At 61.1% G+C, this 23202-nt stretch overlaps 1 protein-coding gene across 1 annotated transcript in view; it reads left to right on the top strand.

Moving 5' to 3' along the window:
* Positions 1-23202, top strand: part of LOC104671362 (ras GTPase-activating protein 3) — a 99367-nt gene that overhangs the window by 39541 nt on the left and 36624 nt on the right. The window contains exon 2 of the mRNA XM_030926485.1: positions 11598-11715. Within this exon, the coding sequence (XP_030782345.1) occupies positions 11598-11715 (118 nt within the window). The remainder of the gene's footprint in view (positions 1-11597; positions 11716-23202) is intronic.

Raw genomic sequence — 23202 nt, 5'->3', positions numbered from 1 at the left:
TGTGTACAGGCTTTTGTTTGTCTCTTTTTTTTTTTACAATCAAAGGTAAGTTGGTATCAGTTTTAATAACTTGTTATAACTATAGAATGTTTTTTGTAAGCCTCGTGAGGCCTACAAAAGGAGGTCAATTCAGCAAAGGGATATAACAATAGTACCAGAGCGCCCCGATATATATAAAGCAAATATTAATAGATCTAAAGAGAGAGGCAGACTGTAATACAACAATGGGGGGGACTTCACGCCCCACTTTCAGCAATGAGAAGGTCATCTAGGCAGAAAAATCAACAAGAGACATTGGAGTTAAACTACACTCTAGGCCAAAAGAGCCTGACAGACATTTACAGAATATTTCATCCAACGGCTGCAGAATACACATTGTTCTCATTGGCAAGTGGAACATTCTCCAGGATAGATCATAGGTTAACTCACAGAACAATCTCCAAAAACAAAAAATGTCAAAATTATATCAAGTCTCTTTTCTCACCACAATCAAAAAAACTAGAAACCATAACAAGAGGAACTTTGGAAACTAGGTAAACACATGGAAATTAAACAACATGCTCCCGAATGACCTGTGGGTCAGGGAAGAAATGAAGAAAAAAGGTTTAAAATTTCTTGAAACAAATGAAAATGGAAACATAACATACCAAAACCTATGGGATACAGCAAAAGCAGCGCAAAGAGGTAAATTTATAGCAATGAATGCCGACGTCATAAAAGTAGAAAGACTTCAAATGAACAACCTAGTGATGCACCACAAGGAACTTTCCAAGCAAGAAGCCAAACCTCAGATTAGTAGAAGGAAAGAAATAACAAAGATCTGAGCAGAAATGAATGAAATTGAGACAAAAAAGACAAAAGATCAACAAAATGAAAAGTCAATTTTTTTTGAAAAGATAAAATTGACAAAGCTCTGGCTACATTAAGAAAAAAAAGATAGGCCGGGCGCGGTGGCTCAAGCCTGTCATCCCAGCACTTTGGGAGGCCGAGGCGGGCGGATCACGAGGTCAGGAGATCGAGACCATCCTGGCTAACACGGTGAAACCCCGTCTCTACTAAAAATACAAAAAACTAGCCGGGCGAGGTGGCGGCGCCTGTAGTCCCAGCTACTCGGGAGGCTGAGGCAGGAGAATGGCGTAAACCCGGGGGGCGGAGCTTGCAGTGAGCCAAGATCGCGCCACTGCAGTCCAGCCTGGGCGACAGAGCGAGACTCCGCCTCAAAAAAAAAGAAAAAGAAAAAAGAAAAAAAAGATAAGACCCAGCCTTGCCCCACGGAGGGTGCCGGGTGGGGAGGCCGGTGCGGACGGGCACTCAGGCCCATTCAGAGGCCGGTCACCGAGCTCCCGAGTCCAGAGGCGAACAGCAGCCAGGGGGCACGCGGACCTCGCAGTCAGCAGCTCAGAGTCCAGAGAGGGGTCTGCACCCACACACGGCACGGAGGCTTCTGTGCCTCGCTAAGACCCTGCCCGGGCCTGGAGGAGAACCTGTTCAGGTGAGGATCCCGGGGCCGGGGCTGGGGTCACTGTTCCAGGCTTCCAAAGAGCCCAAAGTAGACGGGGCTGTTCATCATTTATTCAGATATTTTAATCACAAGACTACCGTTTCGGTCAACACTTTGTTGTTAGAAGACGCTGTGTGGCCCAGCAGAATTTTTAGACGTCTTGGAATGTTCTGCGTTGGGAGGACTCAAAGGTGGCTGAGGTTGGGAGCCCTGAGGCCCGTACTTCCTCCAGTCCCCCGCAGGGTCTCCTTCCCGGGCGGGCCCCGGGGCTCTAGTGCTGGGACGGGGTTGCTTTCGCTGGACCCTGCCCTGGGGCCGTCACCTGTTCCGCGTTATTTCATGAGGCCGACCTGTAGGTGAGTAAAACGCCGTGATGACGCGGGAAAGAGACGAGCGGCCGGGCTGGGTGGACGCAGCCAGTCCTAGCACAGCCCTGGCCTCCCCAGGACGTCTTCTGTCGGGGTCGGTGCCAGGAGCTTTGCTCAGCGGAGCCCTGGGCCCTCGTCCTCCCCCGTGGCTGCCTTCATTCCTTCCTCCGCCCTCTTCGCTGGGCGCTGAGCTGAGCTGCTGAGTGCCAGGGAGATGCCCGCTGCTGTGCTGTGGCAAGCAGCACATGAGGCCAGCCCGCCTGAGGGCCCTCCTCGGGATGCCTGCAGGGAGGGGCAGTGCTGGGTGGGGTCTGTGGAGACCTCCCGGTGCCCTCACAGCTCCTCCGGGTACAGGGGTGTGGCTCCGAGTGCCACAGGCCACCCCGACAGCTCGCCGTCAGCACTTGGAGACGCTGTGTGGGCCTCCAGGGAAGCCTGGGGATCCCAACCCTCGGTCAGGGCTGGGCCTGTGCTCACCTGAGGGTGCAGCTTCCCCCACGGCCCAGAGGGCTGCTGTGGGCCTGGGAGTCAGGACGGCTTTCGGATCCTGGCCTTTGTTTTTGTTACTGATTGCCTGATCCCTGGAGTTGGAAATCAAGTTTTGCGACGTTATGCTGTTTACAGTAAATGGGTTTGAGGCTGCCTTTTACTCCTGTTGGCTGAGTTTTCAGAGCCGACGCAAGGTCTGTGTTGCTGTCTGCGTCAGTCTGCCGGCTGTGAACACACCGCATGTTTTAGAGACACCGTCCGTGGGAAAAGTGCTCACGAGAACTGTTACTTATTTGGCTATTAGGATGAAACCAGTTTACTTTTGTTTTAATTCATTTATTCATCCATGCATGCAACAAATAATTCAGCACTTACTGTATACCACAGACAGCTTTGTCTTTTTACATGAACGTCTCTGTGTATCAGAAAAAAAGAGAAAACACATTTCCTCTAAGAGAGACAGAACAGGCACCTTTGGTGAAGGTAACTGAGCAAGCTGTGTGGGGTGCGGTGGAGAGGAAACAGCCTCTTGGGAGCTGGGGCAGCCCCGTCCCGCTCAGCTATGGGGCCGCAGGGAGAGGCTCGGTCTTGCTGCACGTGGCGCACACGGGAGGCCCCGGGCAACGTGGCCAGGCCGTGCTGTGGCAGCTCCAGCCCTCCTGGTCTGAGCAGCTCATTGGGTGTTGATGCGTCCAGCAGGCTCCCTGGTGTTGCTGTCGTCATAGCAACCGGATGTTTCTCGGGATTTTTTTTTCTGTTTCAATGCTTTATTAACGGTTGGAAACAAAACCAATGCATTGGAGGTGACGGCATCAGAAGCCTGAGGCAGGGAAATGGGTTTGCATTTTGTCCCCCCGCCTTTTTTTTTCTATTAAATGCATCATAGCAAAAGTAGATGAAAAAGAAAGAGTCTCAGCCCCAGATGACAGCGAGCAGGGAGAAGGAGGTCAAGACGGGGCCATCGGGCGAGGAGGGAGGAACCTGGTGTGTTTTGGGGCCAGGGGACTGGGCATCGTCGGACGGGGAGGGAGGAACCCGGTGCGTTGGTGCCAGCGCGGGAGGACCCGGGCTTTTCATGTCGTGCGGCGTCTGGTCTTACAGGGAGTCCAGGGAAAGCCTGTGTGTTTCCGTCCTGCAGCGTCCACCTTCGGAAGACCCAGCTGTTACCGCTGTGATTTGAGGCCCTGTGGGAACAAATCTTAGCTCCGTGTTATCCACAGACACCGTCTCCCACAGGACTTTCAAAAGCCTTTTTCTTTCTCCTTTTAAGAAACACAGGAACTTACAGCTAAATATCGACACTCATTTGTTGCAAAAAACAAATCCCAGAAAACAAAACAAAAACAAAAAACTCCCAAAAACAAAACCAAAAAAAAAAACCCCCAAAAAATCCCAAGGGAAATATGGTCGGCGTCTGTTCACACCGTCAAGGTGTCAGGAGGAAAGTCACCAAAGTCGCGCTGTGTTGGAGGGCGAGGACTTCTGTCTGCTGCAGAAGCTGTCGGTTCCAAAACAGGACCGGGAGGCTGGAGGGGCCCCGTCCGACTCGCGGGCTGTGCTGAGGCTGCCCTCAAAATCGAGGACAGCTGCGGCGACCAGGAAGGCTGCGTCTGCTCCGGGAACCTCACCTGCCATCCCCCAGGCTCCCTTCCCTCTCTGGAGAAGCTCGCCAGCCGTGCTCTCCGCTTCGTGCGTGTGAACTCATCATACACCCTGCCTGTGTGTGCTGCCTGCATGTGCTGTGTGTGTGCGTGTGCTGCCTGCGTGTGCTGTGTGTGTGCTGCCTGCGTGTGCTGTGTGTGCGTGTGCTGCCTGCATGTGCTGCCTGCATGTGCTGTGTGTGTGTGCGTGTGCTGCCTGCATGTGCTGTGTGTGCGTGTGCTGCCTGCGTGTGCTGTGTGTGTGCTGCCTGCGTGTGCTGTGTGTGCGTGTGCTGCCTGCATGTGCTGCCTGCATGTGCTGTGTGTGTGTGCGTGTGCTGCCTGCATGTGCTGTGTGTGCGTGTGCTGCCTGCGTGTGCTGTGTGTGTGCTGCCTGCGTGTGCTGTGTGTGTGCGTGTGCTGCCTGCATGTGCTGTGTGTGTGCGTGTGCTGCCTGCGTGTGCTGTGTGTGTGCTGCCTGCGTGTGCTGTGTGTGCGTGTGCTGCCTGCATGTGCTGCCTGCATGTGCTGTGTGTGTGTGCGTGTGCTGCCTGCATGTGCTGTGTGTGCGTGTGCTGCCTGCGTGTGCTGTGTGTGTGCTGCCTGCGTGTGCTGTGTGTGTGCGTGTGCTGCCTGCATGTGCTGTGTGTGTGCGTGTGCTGCCTGCGTGTGCTGTGTGTGTGTGCTGCCTGCATGTGCTGTGTGTGTGCGTGTGCTGCCTGCGTGTGCTGTGTGTGTGCTGCCTGCGTGTGCTGTGTGTGCGTGTGCTGCCTGCATGTGCTGCCTGCATGTGCTGTGTGTGTGTGCGTGTGCTGCCTGCATGTGCTGTGTGTGCGTGTGCTGCCTGCGTGTGCTGTGTGTGTGCTGCCTGCGTGTGCTGTGTGTGTGCGTGTGCTGCCTGCGTGTGCTGTGTGTGTGCTGCCTGCGTGTGCTGTGTGTGTGCGTGTGCTGCCTGCGTGTGCTTCCTGCATGTGCTGTGTGTGCGTGTGCTGCCTGCGTGTGCTGTGTGTGTGCTGCCTGCGTGTGCTGTGTGCGTGTGCTGCCTGCGTGTGCTGTGTGTATGTGCGTGTGCTGCCTGCATGTGCTGCCTGTGTGTGCTGTGTGTGTGTGCATGTGCTGCCTGCGTGTGCTGTGTGTGTGTGCGTGTGCTGCCTGCGTGTGCTGTGTGTGTGTGCGTGTGCTGCCTGCATGTGCTGCCTGCGTGTGCTGTGTGTGTGTGCATGTGCTGCCTGCGTGTGCTGTGTGTGTGTGCGTGTGCTGCCTGCGTGTGCTCTGTGTGTGTGTGCTGTGTGTGCGTGTGCTGCCTGCGTGTGCTGTGTGTGTGTGCGTGTGCTGCCTGCATGTGTGCCTGCATGTGCTGTGTGTGTGTGCGTGCGTGTGCTGCCTGCGTGTGCTGCCTGCGTGTGCTGTGTGTGTGTGCTGCCTGCGTGTGCTGTGTGTGTGTGCTGCCTGCGTGTGCTGTGTGTGTGCTGCCTGCGTGTGCTGTGTGTGCGTGTGTTGCCTGCATGTGCTGCCTGCATGTGCTGTGTGTGTGCGTGTGCTGCCTATATGTGCTGCCTGCGTGTGCTGTGTGTGTGCTGCCTGCGTGTGCTGTGTGTGCGTGTGCTGCCTGCGTGTGCTGTGTGTATGTGCGTGTGCTGCCTGCGTGTGCTGTGTGTGTGTGCGTGTGCTGTGTGTGTGTGCTGCCTGCGTGTGCTGTGGGTGCTGCCTGCGTGTGCTGTGTGTGTGCTGCCTGCGTGTGCTGTGTGTATGTGCTGCCTGCATGTGCTGTGTGTGTGCATGTGTGCTGCCTGCGTGTGCTGCCTGCGTGTGCTGCCTGCGTGTGCTGTGTGTGTGCGTGTGCTGCCTGCGTGTGCTGTGTGTGTGTGCGTGTGCTCCCTGCGTGTGCTGTGTGTGTGTGCGTGTGCTGCCTGCGTGTGCTGTGTGTGTGTGCGTGTGCTGCCTGCGTGTGCTGTGTGTGTGTGCGTGTGCTGCCTGCGTGTGCTGCCTGCGTGTGCTGTGTGTGTGTGCGTGTGCTGTGTGTGTGTGCTGCCTGCGTGTGCTGTGTGTGCGTGTGCTGTGTGCGTGTGCTGCCTGCGTGTGCTGTGGGTGCTGCCTGCGTGTGCTGTGTGTGTGCTGCCTGCGTGTGCTGTGTGTATGTGCTGCCTGCATGTGCTGTGTGTGTGCATGTGTGCTGCCTGCGTGTGCTGCCTGCGTGTGCTGCCTGCGTGTGCTGTGTGTGTGCGTGTGCTCCCTGCGTGTGCTGTGTGTGTGTGCGTGTGCTGCCTGCGTGTGCTGTGTGTGTGTGCGTGTGCTGCCTGCGTGTGCTGTGTGTATGTGCGTGTGCTGCCTGCGTGTGCTGCCTGCGTGTGCTGTGTGTGTGTGCGTGTGCTGTGTGTGTGTGCTGCCTGCGTGTGCTGTGTGTGCGTGTGCTGTGTGCGTGTGCTGCCTGCGTGTGCTGTGGGTGCTGCCTGCGTGTGCTGTGTGTGTGCTGCCTGCGTGTGCTGTGTGTATGTGCTGCCTGCGTGTGCTGTGTGTGTGCTGCCTGCGTGTGCTGCCTGCGTGTGCTGCCTGCGTGTGCTGTGTGTGTGCGTGTGCTGCCTGCGTGTGCTGTGTGTGTGTGCGTGTGCTCCCTGCGTGTGCTGTGTGTGTGTGCGTGTGCTGCCTGCGTGTGCTGTGTGTGTGTGCGTGTGCTGCCTGCGTGTGCTGTGTGTATGTGCGTGTGCTGCCTGCGTGTGCTGCCTGCGTGTGCTGTGTGTGTGTGCGTGTGCTGTGTGTGTGTGCTGCCTGCGTGTGCTGTGTGTGCGTGTGCTGTGTGCGTGTGCTGCCTGCGTGTGCTGTGGGTGCTGCCTGCGTGTGCTGTGTGTGTGCTGCCTGCGTGTGCTGTGTGTATGTGCTGCCTGCATGTGCTGTGTGTGTGCATGTGTGCTGCCTGCGTGTGCTGCCTGCGTGTGCTGCCTGCGTGTGCTGTGTGTGTGCGTGTGCTGCCTGCGTGTGCTGTGTGTGTGTGCGTGTGCTGCCTGCGTGTGCTGTGTGTGTGTGCGTGTGCTGCCTGCGTGTGCTGTGTGTGTGTGCGTGTGCTGTGTGTGTGTGCTGCCTGCGTGTGCTGTGGGTGCTGCCTGCGTGTGCTGTGTGTGTGCTGCCTGCGTGTGCTGTGTGTATGTGCTGCCTGCATGTGCTGTGTGTGTGCACGTGTGCTGCCTGCGTGTGCTGCCTGCGTGTGCTGCCTGCGTGTGCTGTGTGTGTGTGCGTGTGCTGCCTGCGTGTGCTGTGTGTGTGTGCGTGTGCTGCCTGCGTGTGCTGTGTGTGTGTGCGTGTGCTGCCTGCGTGTGCTGTGTGTGTGTGCGTGTGCTGCCTGCGTGTGCTGTGTGTGTGTGCATGTGTGCCTGCATGTGCTGTGTGTGTGTGTGTGTGTGCTGCCTGCATGTGCTGTGGGTGCTGCCTGCGGGACCTTCACATCGGTGGGAGCCTTCAGAAAGCCTGTCTTTTGACATTTGATGACCGACCTGAGGTCTGGCCTGGAACCAGGTGCCTGGTAGCAGCCTGGCTGTGTTCTCCTGTGCACAACCGATTATCTTTGACGCTTCCTCAATGATTCCCAAAATAAAAATTTCCAGAACCTTTTGAATTAGAGGCATCTCAGAGCCAGACGAGCCTTTGAGAGCTGCTGTGTCGCTTGCTTTTGCAGTTCAGGAGTTTCAGGCCCAGAGAGGCAGACGGTGTGTTGGGGGCGCTGGCGGGAAATGGCCACAAGCAGTGAGGCCCTGAGAGCCGCTCCATGTGGGCGGCGGCGGGTGCTGCTGGGAACGCCTGCTGGCACTTCGACCCCCAGAGGTCCGCAGTGCGGACACGGGAGCCTTCATCCAGACCCTGGGGCTTCTGCTCCTTCACACAGTGCCTCAGGTTAATGTTGTGGATGAAAAGTCTTTAAAAAGCTTCAAACTGAGTTTATCTCTGCCCTGTGGAGTTTCTGGCCTCCCAGTTGCAAACTGGCATCTTTGAAATGAGCCGACCGCCCCACGTGGGCGATGACGTGTGTGCTTGCCAAGCTGACGCGAAGCTTTGGCAGTGGTAGACGTGGGGTTCTGAGAAACTTCGACTCTGCTCCGTTTTTTATTTTGTTTCAGCAAGAATAAGGTGATGTGGCCCCAAGTGGCGCCAGCAGGAGCCACGTGAGCCTTGGTGTGGTCTCAGCGTGGTGCCTGTGCCTGCATCTGTCCTCTCGTCCTGCGCCCTCGAGACACCATTGCCAGGCGTCTTTAGAGCCAAATGACCGAGGCAGAGAAGGCCCTGGGGAGGCGCGAGTGTGTTTGAGACGTTTCTTTTACAGAGTGGACTTAAACTGGGCGTCTGCCGTCTGGATTGACAGCTGCCACTCATCCCTCCCGGCTCACTCCCGATTCTCTGGTAAACTGGGCCGTTAGGCTTGCCGCTGGGGTGTGCTCCGAGCTGCCAGCAGAGCAGTCACAGCTGAGGTTCGGTTATGACCTCCAGATCGACCCCGGGCAAACAAGGAGTCCAGCATCACGGGCGTTTTCTGCAGGGCCAGCCGGGAACTGGCTCTACTTCCTTCAAGCACGTTCAGGTGGCGTCTCTGGGCTTGAGGGAGGGAGATGTGGACCTAGCTTAGGTCCCTCTGGGACGCTTCTCTTAACTGGCAGTTCAAACAGCTGGAGTTTACAGTCAAATCACATCCACGAGAAAGAGCTCTTTCCTTTAATTCTGGCGCCAACTTTGACCTAATATCATAACATAAAATTCAAAATAAAAAGGGACTCAGTGGATAAATGAATAAGCAAGACGAGGTCCCTCTGCACGATGGAAAGTTACTCAACCTGAAAAAAGAAGGGAATCCAGTCAGCGGCCACAGCAAGGCCACCCTGGAGGGCACTTGCTGAGCAGAATGAGCCGAAAGGACACGTCCCGTGAGGCCCAGAGCAGTCAGATCCGGAGACAGAACGGGGGGCGAGGGCCGGCCAACGTGAGGCCCAGAGCAGTCAGATCCGGAGACAGAACGGGGGGCGAGGGCCGGCCAACGTGAGGCCCAGAGCAGTCAGATCCGGAGACAGAACGGGGGGCGAGGGCCGGCCAACGTGAGGCCCAGAGCAGTCAGATCCGGAGACAGAACGGGGGGCGAGGGCCGGCCAACGTGAGGCCCAGAGCAGTCAGATCCGGAGACAGAACGGGGGGCGAGGGCCGGCCAACGTGAGGCCCAGAGCAGTCAGATCCGGAGACAGAACGGGGGGCGAGGGCCGGCCAACGTGAGGCCCAGAGCAGTCAGATCCGGAGACAGAACGGGGGGCGAGGGCCGGCCAACGTGAGGCCCAGAGCAGTCAGATCCGGAGACAGAACGGGGGGCGAGGGCCGGCCAACGTGAGGCCCAGAGCAGTCAGATCCGGAGACAGAACGGGGGGCGAGGGCCGGCCAACGTGAGGCCCAGAGCAGTCAGATCCGGAGACAGAACGGGGGGCGAGGGCCGGCCAACGTGAGGCCCAGAGCAGTCAGATCCGGAGACAGAACGGGGGGCGAGGGCCGGCCAACGTGAGGCCCAGAGCAGTCAGATCCGGAGACAGAACGGGGGGCGAGGGCCGGCCAACGTGAGGCCCAGAGCAGTCAGATCCGGAGACAGAACGGGGGGCGAGGGCCGGCCAACGTGAGGCCCAGAGCAGTCAGATCCGGAGACAGAACGGGGGGCGAGGGCCGGCCAACGTGAGGCCCAGAGCAGTCAGATCCGGAGACAGAACGGGGGGCGAGGGCCGGCCAACGTGAGGCCCAGAGCAGTCAGATCCGGAGACAGAACGGGGGGCGAGGGCCGGCCAACGTGAGGCCCAGAGCAGTCAGATCCGGAGACAGAACGGGGGGCGAGGGCCGGCCAACGTGAGGCCCAGAGCAGTCAGATCCGGAGACAGAACGGGGGGCGAGGGCCGGCCAACGTGAGGCCCAGAGCAGTCAGATCCGGAGACAGAACGGGGGGCGAGGGCCGGCCAACGTGAGGCCCAGAGCAGTCAGATCCGGAGACAGAACGGGGGGCGAGGGCCGGCCAACGTGAGGCCCAGAGCAGTCAGATCCGGAGACAGAACGGGGGGCGAGGGCCGGCCAACGTGAGGCCCAGAGCAGTCAGATCCGGAGACAGAACGGGGGGCGAGGGCCGGCCAACGTGAGGCCCAGAGCAGTCAGATCCGGAGACAGAACGGGGGGCGAGGGCCGGCCAACGTGAGGCCCAGAGCAGTCAGATCCGGAGACAGAACGGGGGGCGAGGGCCGGCCAACGTGAGGCCCAGAGCAGTCAGATCCGGAGACAGAACGGGGGGCGAGGGCCGGCCAACGTGAGGCCCAGAGCAGTCAGATCCGGAGACAGAACGGGGGGCGAGGGCCGGCCAACGTGAGGCCCAGAGCAGTCAGATCCGGAGACAGAACGGGGGGCGAGGGCCGGCCAACGTGAGGCCCAGAGCAGTCAGATCCGGAGACAGAACGGGGGGCGAGGGCCGGCCAACGTGAGGCCCAGAGCAGTCAGATCCGGAGACAGAACGGGGGGCGAGGGCCGGCCAACGTGAGGCCCAGAGCAGTCAGATCCGGAGACAGAACGGGGGGCGAGGGCCGGCCAACGTGAGGCCCAGAGCAGTCAGATCCGGAGACAGAACGGGGGGCGAGGGCCGGCCAACGTGAGGCCCAGAGCAGTCAGATCCGGAGACAGAACGGGGGGCGAGGGCCGGCCAACGTGAGGCCCAGAGCAGTCAGATCCGGAGACAGAACGGGGGGCGAGGGCCGGCCAACGTGAGGCCCAGAGCAGTCAGATCCGGAGACAGAACGGGGGGCGAGGGCCGGCCAACGTGAGGCCCAGAGCAGTCAGATCCGGAGACAGAACGGGGGGCGAGGGCCGGCCAACGTGAGGCCCAGAGCAGTCAGATCCGGAGACAGAACGGGGGGCGAGGGCCGGCCAACGTGAGGCCCAGAGCAGTCAGATCCGGAGACAGAACGGGGGGCGAGGGCCGGCCAACGTGAGGCCCAGAGCAGTCAGATCCGGAGACAGAACGGGGGGCGAGGGCCGGCCAACGTGAGGCCCAGAGCAGTCAGATCCGGAGACAGAACGGGGGGCGAGGGCTGCTGGAGACAGCAGGAGGGGATGGGAGCGAGTGTTGAACGGGGACCAAGTCTCCGTTTCGCACGATGAGGGTGTTCTGGAGAGGATGGTGGTGATGGTTGCACAACTCGGTGAACGTGGTTAATGCCACGGAACTGTGCACTTGAACAGGTCTGAGATGGAAAACTGTACGTTAACATTAAAATAAAGGGACTAATGCGGGGAAAACAAAGTAAGACACAGGAATCGCGAGTCCCAGGCCGGCGGGTCCCTGCTTGCGCCACTTGCATTTCAGGGTGGCGTGCGTGTCCGTTGCCTTTCGGCGAGAGAATGTCCCGAGCGTGTACACGTGGTGTGCGCGTCCACATTGTGACTTGCGGTGGCAAAAAACCCAAGCCTTTGTGGAGAGTGGTGAACGCACACAAGCGGAGGCCGGCGTGTGGCTGGGAAGTAAACCTGCTGTTTGGAAACGTGGCTGCGATGCGCAGGGGACCAGACGTTTCCACGCTGCTGATGACGTATGTTGCTTTTACTTTTTAGGTGAAGCCAAAAACCTTCCCTCTTACCCGGGGCCAAGCAAGATGAGGGATTGCTACTGCACGGTGAACCTGGACCAGGAGGAGGTTTTCAGGACCAAAATTGTGGAAAAGTCACTCTGGTAATGTCCTCTGTTGCTTTACTTGACAGTTTTCTTTGGTGTACAGAATGTCCCGAGCGTGGATGTCACGTTCCCATTTTCCCGTGAATGTCCCGAGCGTGGACGTCACCTTCCCATGTTCCCGCGGGTAGAGAAGTTTTCTGTGTGTAGACAATGTCCTGAGCATGTACGTCACCTTCCCACTTTTCCTGCTGCTTAGTTTGAGGAGGAGAAGGTGCTCTCTGGGGCTCTGGTGTGCAGACAGCTGGGCTCTGCTCCTGCTGTCCAGGAAGCGCACGTCGGTGGTGGCGGCCCGCGTGGACTTGCAGGAGTTGCTTTTTAATTAGAGATGAACTGGGAAGCTCGCACTCCATGAGAATACAAATTAAGGATTTCGAGAGGGGGAAATACTGAGAAAGATTTTCCTTCCTGTGTACAGAAGATGGGTGTTAACTGAGGTAAGAGGCCTAGAAAGCATTTATTGATACGATTTGAGGAAGAGAGGAGTCAGCCAAGAAAAACAAACTCTTGAAATCAACAAGTTTGCCCCTCAATGTGAGCATGTGAGGATGTGGGTGCCGACCCCAGGATGTCCAGGGCAGGGCCAGAACGTGTGTTTCTGAAAAGCTCCAGTGAGGTGGCAGGCCGTGCTGGGAGGACCACCACAGTTGAACACCAGGACACAGTGCGTGGTGGGACGCACAGGGACAGGAAGCCACGCGGTTTATGTCGGGGGTGGGAAGAGAGACGCCAGGGAGGGTGTGCCAGGCAGGGCCTCGGTGCTGCGGCCTCAGGGGAAGCGTGGGGTGGCCGCGTTAACAAGGAGCGGCCTGGGGATCAGGGACGACGTCCGTGTAGCTGTGACTCCAGCGTTCAGTTCAGAACCACGGGTCGTGCGCTCTCATCAAAACAGCGATTCTGATTTTGAGAACACGTTTAGCTGAAGAATTGTATCCTGGTGTCTGCTACTTCCAAGCGGGAATGAACCGCCCATTCTGACGACCGGGTGACTTCACGTATTAGAACACTGTGAGGGGTCTCCTGCCCCGGGCACTGGGACCATCTCGCTCCGTCAGTCACAGTGCTTCCAAAAGGTTTTGGCGCAGCTGCCCTCCAGGCCGAGGAGTGAGGGTCATTTGTGTTATGTTAGTGCACGCTCCGGGTTCTTTGAAATAACTCGTCAAAAGGAACGGCAGGCTGAGGAGCGTTGTCAGGCGCCCAGTCCGGCTTTGCGAGAGTCTTGGGGGTTGCCCTGGCGATGACTGGGCATGGCCGTTCTTCGGAAGAAAATGGGAAGAGACATGACCGGGCCCCTCAGAAGCCCCTTTGGAACTTCCCTGGATAAAAGCCGGTTCTGTGTTTAAATGGTCCGTTGTTAGTGGCCCGTGGATTTTAGGCCCGAGGCCCGGAGAATTACTGGCAGTCTTTGTCAGGCTGGGATCCTCTCGGACCTGCTGAATCAGAGCCGGTGGGGGAGAATCTGTTTGGGAACCTCTCTTTCAGATGAGGTTGAGAAATGGCGGCCCCTTGTCTTTCAGATATTTCAGAAGAGTTTAGACATAGAAGTCATGGTTCTGGCCGGGTGTGGTGGTGCACAGCTGTAATCCCGGCACTTTGGGAGGCTGAGGTGGGAGGATTGCTTGAGGCCAGGAGGTTGAGGCCGCAGTGAACCACAGTTGTATCACTGCACTCCAGCCTGGGCCACAGAGCAAGACCTGGTCTCAAAAAACCCCCAAACACACATACAACAAAACATGGTAGCAAAGAAAGAGAAACCCATGTGGGACAGTTCCGAGAGAGTAAAACCGTGGCACCATTCAGTGTGGGCGCTGGCAGTTCCCCATCCCCGTGTAAAACCGTGGCACCATTCAGTGCGGGCGCTGGCAGTTCCCCATCCCCGTGTAAAACCGTGGCACCATTCAGTGCGGGCGCTGGCAGTTCCCCGTCCCCGTGTAAAACCGTGGCACCGTTCAGTGCGGGCGCTGGCAGTTCCCCGTCCCCGTGTAAAACCGTGGCACCGTTCAGTGCGGGCGCTGGCAGTTCCCCATCCCCGTGTAAAACCGTGGCGCCCTTCAGTGCGGGCGCTGGCAGGCCCCCGTCCCCGTGTAAAACCGTGGCGCCATTCAGTGCGGGCGCTGGCAGTTCCCCGTCCCCGTGTAAAACCGTGGCACCGTTCAGTGCGGGCGCTGGCAGTTCCCCGTCCCCGTGTAAAACCGTGGCACCGTTCAGTGCGGGCGCTGGCAGTTCCCCATCCCCGTGTAAAACCGTGGCACCATTCAGTGCGGGCGCTGGCAGTTCCCCGTCCCCGTGTAAAACCGTGGCACCGTTCAGTGCGGGCGCTGGCAGTTCCCCGTCCCCGTGTAAAACCGTGGCGCCGTTCAGTGCGGGCGCTGGCAGTTCCCCGTCCCCGTGTAAAACCGTGGCGCCCTTCAGTGCGGGCGCTGGCAGTTCCCCGTCCCCGTGTAAAACCGTGGCACCGTTCAGTGCGGGCGCTGGCAGTTCCCCGTCCCCGTGTAAAACCGTGGCGCCCTTCAGTGCGGGCGCTGGCAGGCCCCCGTCCCCGTGTAAAACCGTGGCGCCCTTCAGTGCGGGCGCTGGCAGTTCCCCGTCCCCGTGTAAAACCGTGGCGCCGTTCAGTGCGGGCGCTGGCAGGCCCCCGTCCCCGTGTAAAACCGTGGCGCCGTTCAGTGCGGGCGCTGGCAGGCCCCCGTCCCCGTGTAAAACCGTGGCGCCGTTCAGTGCGGGCGCTGGCAGGCCCCCGTCCCCGTGTAAAACCGTGGCGCCGTTCAGTGCGGGCGCTGGCAGGCCCCCGTCCCCTTGTAAAACCGTGGCGCCGTTCAGTGCGGGCGCTGGCAGGCCCCCGTCCCCGTGTAAAACCGTGGCGCCGTTCAGTGCGGGTGCTGGCAGTTCCCCGTCCCCGTGTAAAACTGTGGCGCCGTTCAGTGTGGGCGCTGGCAGCCCCGTCCACTTGGAGGGCTGTGTGGGCTGGCTGCAGGCTGCCCCTGTAGTGTGAGGACAAAGTGTGCATCAACCCACCCCATACAAAAAGTTGGCAAGAAATGTACTTGAACCCAAAACCTGGCTCTCTCATAAGTTTGCAGCTGGAATCCACAAGTCATCTGTGGTCAGAAGCCCTCAGCCTGTGCATGTGCATTAACGTGGTCCTGTGTTAGTCACTGGTCAGCATCCACCTGAGAGGCAGGTGTCAGGCAGGGCTGCCCCACATGCCAGGGAGTTTAGTCCTGGCCACCGCCCACTCTTCGCTCCATGGTGGCACCCACTTTGGGGCCAGTCCTCCGAGTCTCCCAGGCTCCCGAGTCTCCTGTCGCTTGAGTCTCCCAGCCCCCCGAGTCTCCCGGCCCCCAAGTCTCCCAGCCCCCCAAGTCTCCCAGCCCCCGAGTCTCCCAGCCCCGAGTCTCCCAGCCCCCCAGTCTCCCGGCCCCCTGAGTCTCCCGGCCCCTGAGTCTCCCGGCCCCCAAGTCTCCCAGCCCCCAGTCTCCCGGCCCCGAGTCTCCTGGCCCCCAGTGTGCTGCTTCCTCCAAGGTCAGTGTCACCTTTAAAGTCTGATCGTTCATTTGGCAAAGTCGCTGTGGAAAGAAAAAGAGCCCCCGTCTGCATCTCTGAGCTCCGAAGGGCCCCAGGGTGCTCTGTGGCCGCTGGGTCTGCAGCCCGGCAGGAGCCCCTTCTCACGGTCCCTGGGGAGAAGCACTTGGGTCACGTTTGATTTGCTGTTGCCCAATATCGCAGTCTGACTCAGCAGGAAGCTGCAGATGGAATGTGTGAGGAAGGAAAGGCGGAACTCAGCTTCTCTTCTTCCCTCTTTCCCACTAAGGAGGTTACAGACCCAGCTCCACCACGGGCCTGTGTCCCCCAAGCCACCTCCCTGCATGTGGCCCCCGCGTCCGAGGCCCTGCAGTCTGTGGGGCCTGTACCGGGTGTTGAGCCGACGTCTAGGGAGAGCGTCCTCCTCTGTCTGCCCTTTTCCTGCGGTTTTCAAGGTGGAGGCTGCGGGCAGCGTCTGTCGCAGGCGTAACTTCAGAACGCGGCGGCGTGGACGTAACTTCAGAACGCGTCTGTCGCAGGCGTAACTTCAGAACGCGTCTGTCGCAGGCGTAACTTCAGAACGCGGCGGCGTGGGCGTAACTTCAGAACGCGTCTGTCGCAGGCGTAACTTCAGAACGCGGCGGCGTGGGCGTAACTTCAGAACGCGTCTGTCGCAGGCGTAACTTCAGAACGCGTCTGTCGCAGGCGTAACTTCAGAACACGGCGTAACTTCAGAACGCGTCTGTCGCGGGCGTAACTTCAGAACGCGTCTGTCGCGGGCGTAACTTCAGAACGCGTCTGTCGCGGGCGTAACTTCAGAACGCGTCTGTCGCGGGCGTAACTTCAGAACGCGGCTGTCGCGGGCGTAACTTCAGAACGCGGCTGTCGCGGGCGTAACTTCAGAACGCGGCTGTCGCGGGCGTAACTTCAGAACGCGGCTGTCGCGGGCGTAACTTCAGAACGCGGCTGTCGCGGGCGTAACTTCAGAACGCGGCTGTCGCGGGCGTAACTTCAGAACGCGGCTGTCGCGGGCGTAACTTCAGAACGCGGCTGTCGCGGGCGTAACTTCAGAACGCGGCTGTCGCGGGCGTAACTTCAGAACGCGGCTGTCGCGGGCGTAACTTCAGAACGCGGCGGCGCGGGCGTAACTTCAGAGCGCGGCGGCGCGGGCGTAACTTCAGAGCGCGGCGGCGCGGGCGTAACTTCAGAGCGCGGCGGCGCGGGCGTAACTTCAGAGCGCGGCGGCGCGGGCGTAACTTCAGAGCGCGGCGGCGCGGGCGTAACTTCAGAGCGCGGCGGCGCGGGCGTAACTTCAGAGCGCCGCGGCGCGGGCGTAACTTCAGAACGCGGCGGCGCGGGCGTAACTTCAGGACGCCGCGGCGCGGGCGTAACTTCAGGGCGCCGCGGCGCGGGCGTAACTTCAGGGCGCCGCGGCGCGGGCGTAACTTCAGGGCGCCGCGGCGCGGGCGTAACTTCAGGGCGCGTAACTTCAGAACACCGCGGCGCGGGCGTAACTTCAGAGCGCGGCGGCGCGGGCGTAACTTCAGGACGCCGCGGCGCGGGCGTAACTTCAGGGCGCGTAACTTCAGAACACCGCGGCGCGGGCGTAACTTCAGAGCGCGGCGGCGCGGGCGTAACTTCAGGACGCCGTGGCGCGGGCGTAACTTCAGGACGCCGCGGCGCGGGCGTAACTTCAGGGCGCGTAACTTCAGAACACCGCGGCGCGGGCGTAACTTCAGAGCGCGGCGGCGCGGGCGTAACTTCAGGACGCCGCGGCGCGGGCGTAACTTCAGGACGCGGCGGCGCGGGCGTAACTTCAGGACGCGGCGGCGGGGGCGTGACTTCAGGACGCGGCGGCGCGGGCGTGACTTCAGAGCGCCGCGGCGCGGGCGCGACTTCAGGGCGCGTAACTTCAGAACACCGCGGCGCGGGCGCGACTTCAGGACGCGTAACTTCAGAGCGCCGCGGCGCGGGCGCGACTTCAGGGCGCGTAACTTCAGAACACCGCGGCGCGGGCGCGACTTCAGGACGCGTAACTTCAGGACGCCGCGGCGCGGGCGCGACTTCAGGACGCGTAACTTCAGGACGCCGCGGCGCGGGCGCGACTTCAGGACGCGTAACTTCAGGACGCCGCGGCGCGGCGCGACTTCAGGGCGCGTAACTTCAGGACGCCGCGGCGCGGGCGCGACTTCAGGACGCGTAACTTCAGGACGCCGCGGCGCGGGCGCGACTTCAGGACGCGTAACTTCAGGACGCCGCGGCGCGGGCGCGACTTCAGGACGCGTAACTTCAGGACGCCGCGGCGCGGGCGCGACTTCAGGACGCGTAACTTCAGGACGCCGCGGCGCGGGCGCGACTTCAGGACGCGTAACTTCAGGACGCCGCGGCGCGGGCGCGACTTCAGGACGCGTAACTTCAGGACGCCGCGGCGCGGGCGCGACTTCAGGACGCGTAACTTCAGGACGCCGCGGCGCGGGCGTGACTTCAGGGCGTGTCTGTCGTGGGCGTGACTTCAGGGCGCGTAACTTCAGGACACCGCGGCGCGGGCGCGACTTCAGGACGCGTAACTTCAGGACGCCGCGGCGCGGGCGCGACTTCAGGACGCGTAACTTCAGGACGCCGCGGCGCGGGCGCGACTTCAGGACGCGTAACTTCAGGACACCGCGGCGCGGGCGTGACTTCAGGACGCGTAACTTCAGGACGCCGCGGCGCGGGCGCGACTTCAGGACGCGTAACTTCAGGACACCGCGGCGCGGGCGCGACTTCAGGACGCGTAACTTCAGGACACCGCGGCGCGGGCGCGACTTCAGGACGCGTAACTTCAGGACACCGCGGCGCGGGCGTGACTTCAGGACGCGTAACTTCAGGGCGCCGCGGCGCGGGCGTAACTTCAGGGCGCGTAACTTCAGAACACCGCGGCGCGGGCGTAACTTCAGAGCGCGGCGGCGCGGGCGTAACTTCAGGACGCCGCGGCGCGGGCGTAACTTCAGGGCGCGTAACTTCAGAACACCGCGGCGCGGGCGTAACTTCAGAGCGCGGCGGCGCGGGCGTAACTTCAGGACGCCGTGGCGCGGGCGTAACTTCAGGACGCCGCGGCGCGGGCGTAACTTCAGGGCGCGTAACTTCAGAACACCGCGGCGCGGGCGTAACTTCAGAGCGCGGCGGCGCGGGCGTAACTTCAGGACGCCGCGGCGCGGGCGTAACTTCAGGACGCGGCGGCGCGGGCGTAACTTCAGGACGCGGCGGCGGGGGCGTGACTTCAGGACGCGGCGGCGCGGGCGTGACTTCAGAGCGCCGCGGCGCGGGCGCGACTTCAGGGCGCGTAACTTCAGAACACCGCGGCGCGGGCGCGACTTCAGGACGCGTAACTTCAGAGCGCCGCGGCGCGGGCGCGACTTCAGGGCGCGTAACTTCAGAACACCGCGGCGCGGGCGCGACTTCAGGACGCGTAACTTCAGGACGCCGCGGCGCGGGCGCGACTTCAGGACGCGTAACTTCAGGACGCCGCGGCGCGGGCGCGACTTCAGGACGCGTAACTTCAGGACGCCGCGGCGCGGGCGCGACTTCAGGGCGCGTAACTTCAGGACGCCGCGGCGCGGGCGCGACTTCAGGACGCGTAACTTCAGGACGCCGCGGCGCGGGCGCGACTTCAGGACGCGTAACTTCAGGACGCCGCGGCGCGGGCGCGACTTCAGGACGCGTAACTTCAGGACGCCGCGGCGCGGGCGCGACTTCAGGACGCGTAACTTCAGGACGCCGCGGCGCGGGCGCGACTTCAGGACGCGTAACTTCAGGACGCCGCGGCGCGGGCGCGACTTCAGGACGTGTAACTTCAGGACGCCGCGGCGCGGGCGCGACTTCAGGACGCGTAACTTCAGGACGCCGCGGCGCGGGCGTGACTTCAGGGCGCGTCTGTCGTGGGCGTGACTTCAGGGCGCGTAACTTCAGGACACCGCGGCGCGGGCGCGACTTCAGGGCGCGTAACTTCAGGACGCCGCGGCGCGGGCGCGACTTCAGGACGCGTAACTTCAGGACGCCGCGGCGCGGGCGCGACTTCAGGACGCGTAACTTCAGGACACCGCGGCGCGGGCGTGACTTCAGGACGCGTAACTTCAGGACGCCGCGGCGCGGGCGCGACTTCAGGACGCGTAACTTCAGGACACCGCGGCGCGGGCGCGACTTCAGGACGCGTAACTTCAGGACACCGCGGCGCGGGCGTGACTTCAGGGCGCGTAACTTCAGGACGCCGCGGCGCGGGCGTGACTTCAGGGCGCGTAACTTCAGGACGCCGCGGCGCGGGCGTGACTTCAGGGCGCGTCTGGCGTGGGCGTGACTTCAGGGCGCGTAACTTCAGGACGCCGCGGCGCGGGCGCGACTTCAGGACGTGTAACTTCAGGACGCCGCGGCGCGGGCGCGACTTCAGGACGCGTAACTTCAGGACGCCGCGGCGCGGGCGCGACTTCAGGACGTGTAACTTCAGGACGCCGCGGCGCGGGCGCGACTTCAGGACGCGTAACTTCAGGACGCCGCGGCGCGGGCGTGACTTCAGGGCGCGTCTGTCGTGGGCGTGACTTCAGGGCGCGTAACTTCAGGACACCGCGGCGCGGGCGCGACTTCAGGACGCGTAACTTCAGGACGCCGCGGCGCGGGCGCGACTTCAGGACGCGTAACTTCAGGACGCCGCGGCGCGGGCGCGACTTCAGGACGCGTAACTTCAGGACACCGCGGCGCGGGCGTGACTTCAGGACGCGTAACTTCAGGACGCCGCGGCGCGGGCGCGACTTCAGGACGCGTAACTTCAGGACACCGCGGCGCGGGCGCGACTTCAGGACGCGTAACTTCAGGACGCCGCGGCGCGGGCGCGACTTCAGGACGCGTAACTTCAGGACACCGCGGCGCGGGCGTGACTTCAGGACGCGTAACTTCAGGACGCCGCGGCGCGGGCGCGACTTCAGGGCGCGTAACTTCAGGACGCCGCGGCGCGGGCGTGACTTCAGGACGCGTCTGGCGTGGGCGTGACTTCAGGGCGCGTGACTTCAGGGCGCGTCTGGCGTGGGCGTGACTTCAGGGCGCGTCTGGCGTGGGCGTGACTTCAGGGCGCGTCTGGCGTGGGCGTGACTTCAGGGCGCGTGACTTCAGGGCGCGTCTGGCGTGGGCGTGACTTCAGGGCGCGTCTGTCGTGGGCGTGACTTCAGGGCGCGTCTGGCGTGGGCGTGACTTCAGGGCGCGTCTGTCGTGGGCGTGACTTCAGGGCGCGTCTGGCGTGGGCGTGACTTCAGGGCGCGTCTGGCGTGGGCGTGACTTCAGGGCGCGTCTGGCGTGGGCGTGACTTCAGGGCGCGTCTGTCGTGGGCGTGACTTCAGGGCGCGTTCGGACGACAAGCCCTTTCTCTCTGGCCTTGGCCCTTCTCCGAGAAAGTGGTTTTGGCAGTTTCTGTCCTGCTAGAAAACGTTTTCCTGAGGTTGAGGGTGGGCTTTGTTCACAGTCCATACCTTTCAGAGCATCATTTTTAATCATTTAAAGGGCAGCCACTATCTGTTTCCTTATTTACTTAAACTAAAAGGCTCCCTGAAATTGGATGGGCAGGACTGGGGCTTGGGGACCAGCTTCCCACCCTGGACCTCCCCTGGCCGGCACCCCCAACCCTCAAACAAGGAGATGACCCCACTCCCCTCCAAGGCTGCCCCGCGGTGGAGGTCACCGTCTCGTCCAGCAGAAAGGAGCAGTTGGCCAAGTCACACACAACAGAACCTCAGTCTCTCCCTGCTGGGTCAGTCTGTCATTTGTAAGAATATTCGGTGAGCGTCATGTCCCCATTTCCTTCTGTCCACGTGAGGACATGAAATGTTGTCTGTCCTGCCTGCGTCTTCTGCGCCCACGTGGCCGACCTCTCCAAACCCTCATCCACGCAGACAGTCCTGGCTCAGGGAGGCACTGCCTCGGGGTTCTGGGTGGGACCCCACCCCCTGCCGCTGGGGTTGAGTCTGGGCAGAGCCCCCTGCCCCACGCAGAGCCCTGGCCGCCCTTTCTGCGGAGTCGCCCCCGCGTCCTTTGCAGGGTTCATTTGCATGCCCATCTCGCGGAGAAGGGGCTGTGGCCACAACAGGAAGAAACTGCAGGCGTGGCCGGTTTCTGTGCCGCCTCCTCCCCCCAGAGGTGCCACGGCCTGAGCTCCTGCTCTGAAAGCTGGTTATGCCTTAGGTTACAAAGCTGTGTCTAGGAAAAGTTCTTTTGTTTAAAAAATCATGAGTGCCCCCAAAATGATCTGGATTCGCAGACAGAACCGTCAACGCGACGGCGCTTTCTGGGAAGTGGAATTGTGGGGGAGTTCTTGTTCTTTTGTTTGTGTGTTTTACATGCAATTAGACGTTACAAGTCAAGGAACAGACTGATTTTCTAGTGCAGAGCAAGGAGAGCTGGGTCTTCCCAGCAGATGGGGACATCCCCAGGGCCCCTCCCTCTGTGGCCCTGCGGGGCAGGCTCTGAGCTCGTCTGGGTGGAAGCCCGTCCCGTCCCGTGTGCACACAGTGGGTGTTTGTTAAAGACAGGAAGGTTTCTTTCTGTTCATACTGCAAGATGTAATCCCCCCCAAAATGGTACTTTTGTGTAGTAGAAATGAATAAACCAAGAAATATCTCCACAGCTCCACCAAGTTTTTCAGGAGGGAGAAGTTATTTGGGGTTAGAAACTGAAAGGGGCAGGAGGAAGTTGGTGGTTTGGGAGACAGACTGTTCATTCTCTCAGATGCTTTTAATAAAAACCAAGTTGTTGGCTTAGGAAACGCCAACTTTGACATTCGGAGACTTATGAGAAGTCACATTTCCCCTGAACATTTATTTTTACTCTTTCTCAAGTCAGAGCTTAAACAAAAACCTGCTTGACACGACTGGAGGCTCCTTGAAGCCCAGAACATCCCAGAACTGCTGGAGTAGGGGACCCATCCTCAGCCCTGGGGTGCCGCAGGTGGGGGCCCGTCCTCAGCCCCCGGAGCGCCCCAGGCCAGGGATCTGTTCTTTCAGTCCTGGACTGCTGGCCCCAAATCTCCCAGCAGGTCAGAGCCCCTGGTCCTGTCTGTGTGACCCCCAAGACTGGCCCGGCGTCTCCACCTCCGCCTACATGTGTGTGTCCCTCTGTGTTGTGCTGGCTCACAGGAGCCTGTGTCAGAATGATGCAGGGGGTTCTTTCAGCCTCGCAGGAACTCAGCCGGCGGAGAGCATGAGGTTGCTTGTATTCTGTGAGTACTGAGCGCCTACTGCATGTGGCAGGCTGCCCCAGGCCCAGGCCCACGCCTGGTGGGGCTCATCGGCTGCCTGTGCCTGCAGGAGTCTCCTGGCCCTGAGGTGTGGCTGGGCCACTGCAGGGAGAGGCTGGGTCTGTCACGAGGGGGCTGCACTGCCGATCCATGAGGAGCAAAGGCCAGGTCCCCCCTTCTTCCTCCTCTGCCCGGCCTCCTCTCACCCGGCCATCTCCTGCTTAGCCGCTGGCCCCCCTGGAGAGCACCTTTTCCCGCCAGGGCCTCACTGAAGGTTTGGGATTTGAGGTATCTCAGTTGCTGCAGGGGACCCGGCGTCTGGCTGTGCCTCGTCCTGACAGTCACTGCTGCAGTCAAACATCGTGGCCGGGCCCTAAAGACCCAGCCGATTCTCATCTGTTTGTAAGGATGGTGGTTCTTTTCTGGGGGGTGTGGGGTGGGAGAGAGGAAAGAGCCTCGTGTGCAGGAGAGGTAGGAGCCAAGGCCACAGTGTTCTGGGTGCCGTGTGCAGTGCCGTGTGCAGTGGCGTGTGGTGTGTGGCGTGCCTGGCGACCACAGAGCCCATGAGCCGAGGGGCAGCTCCTCGGTGCCCCTGAACAGAGGGGGAGACTGAGGCTTGGGGAGGTGAGGCGGCTCACCACAGCCACTGCAGCTGTGAGTCTCAGCCCAGCCCGCCTGCTTTCCTCACTGAGTCGCTGGGTTCAGTTTGAAGA

Source organism: Rhinopithecus roxellana, unplaced genomic scaffold (genome assembly GCF_007565055.1).
Source record: "Rhinopithecus roxellana isolate Shanxi Qingling unplaced genomic scaffold, ASM756505v1 contig4090, whole genome shotgun sequence".
NCBI classification, from domain to species: domain Eukaryota; kingdom Metazoa; phylum Chordata; class Mammalia; order Primates; family Cercopithecidae; genus Rhinopithecus; species Rhinopithecus roxellana.
The sequence above is the reverse complement of the archived record's forward strand: the minus strand, read 5'-3'. Positions and strand labels throughout refer to the sequence as shown.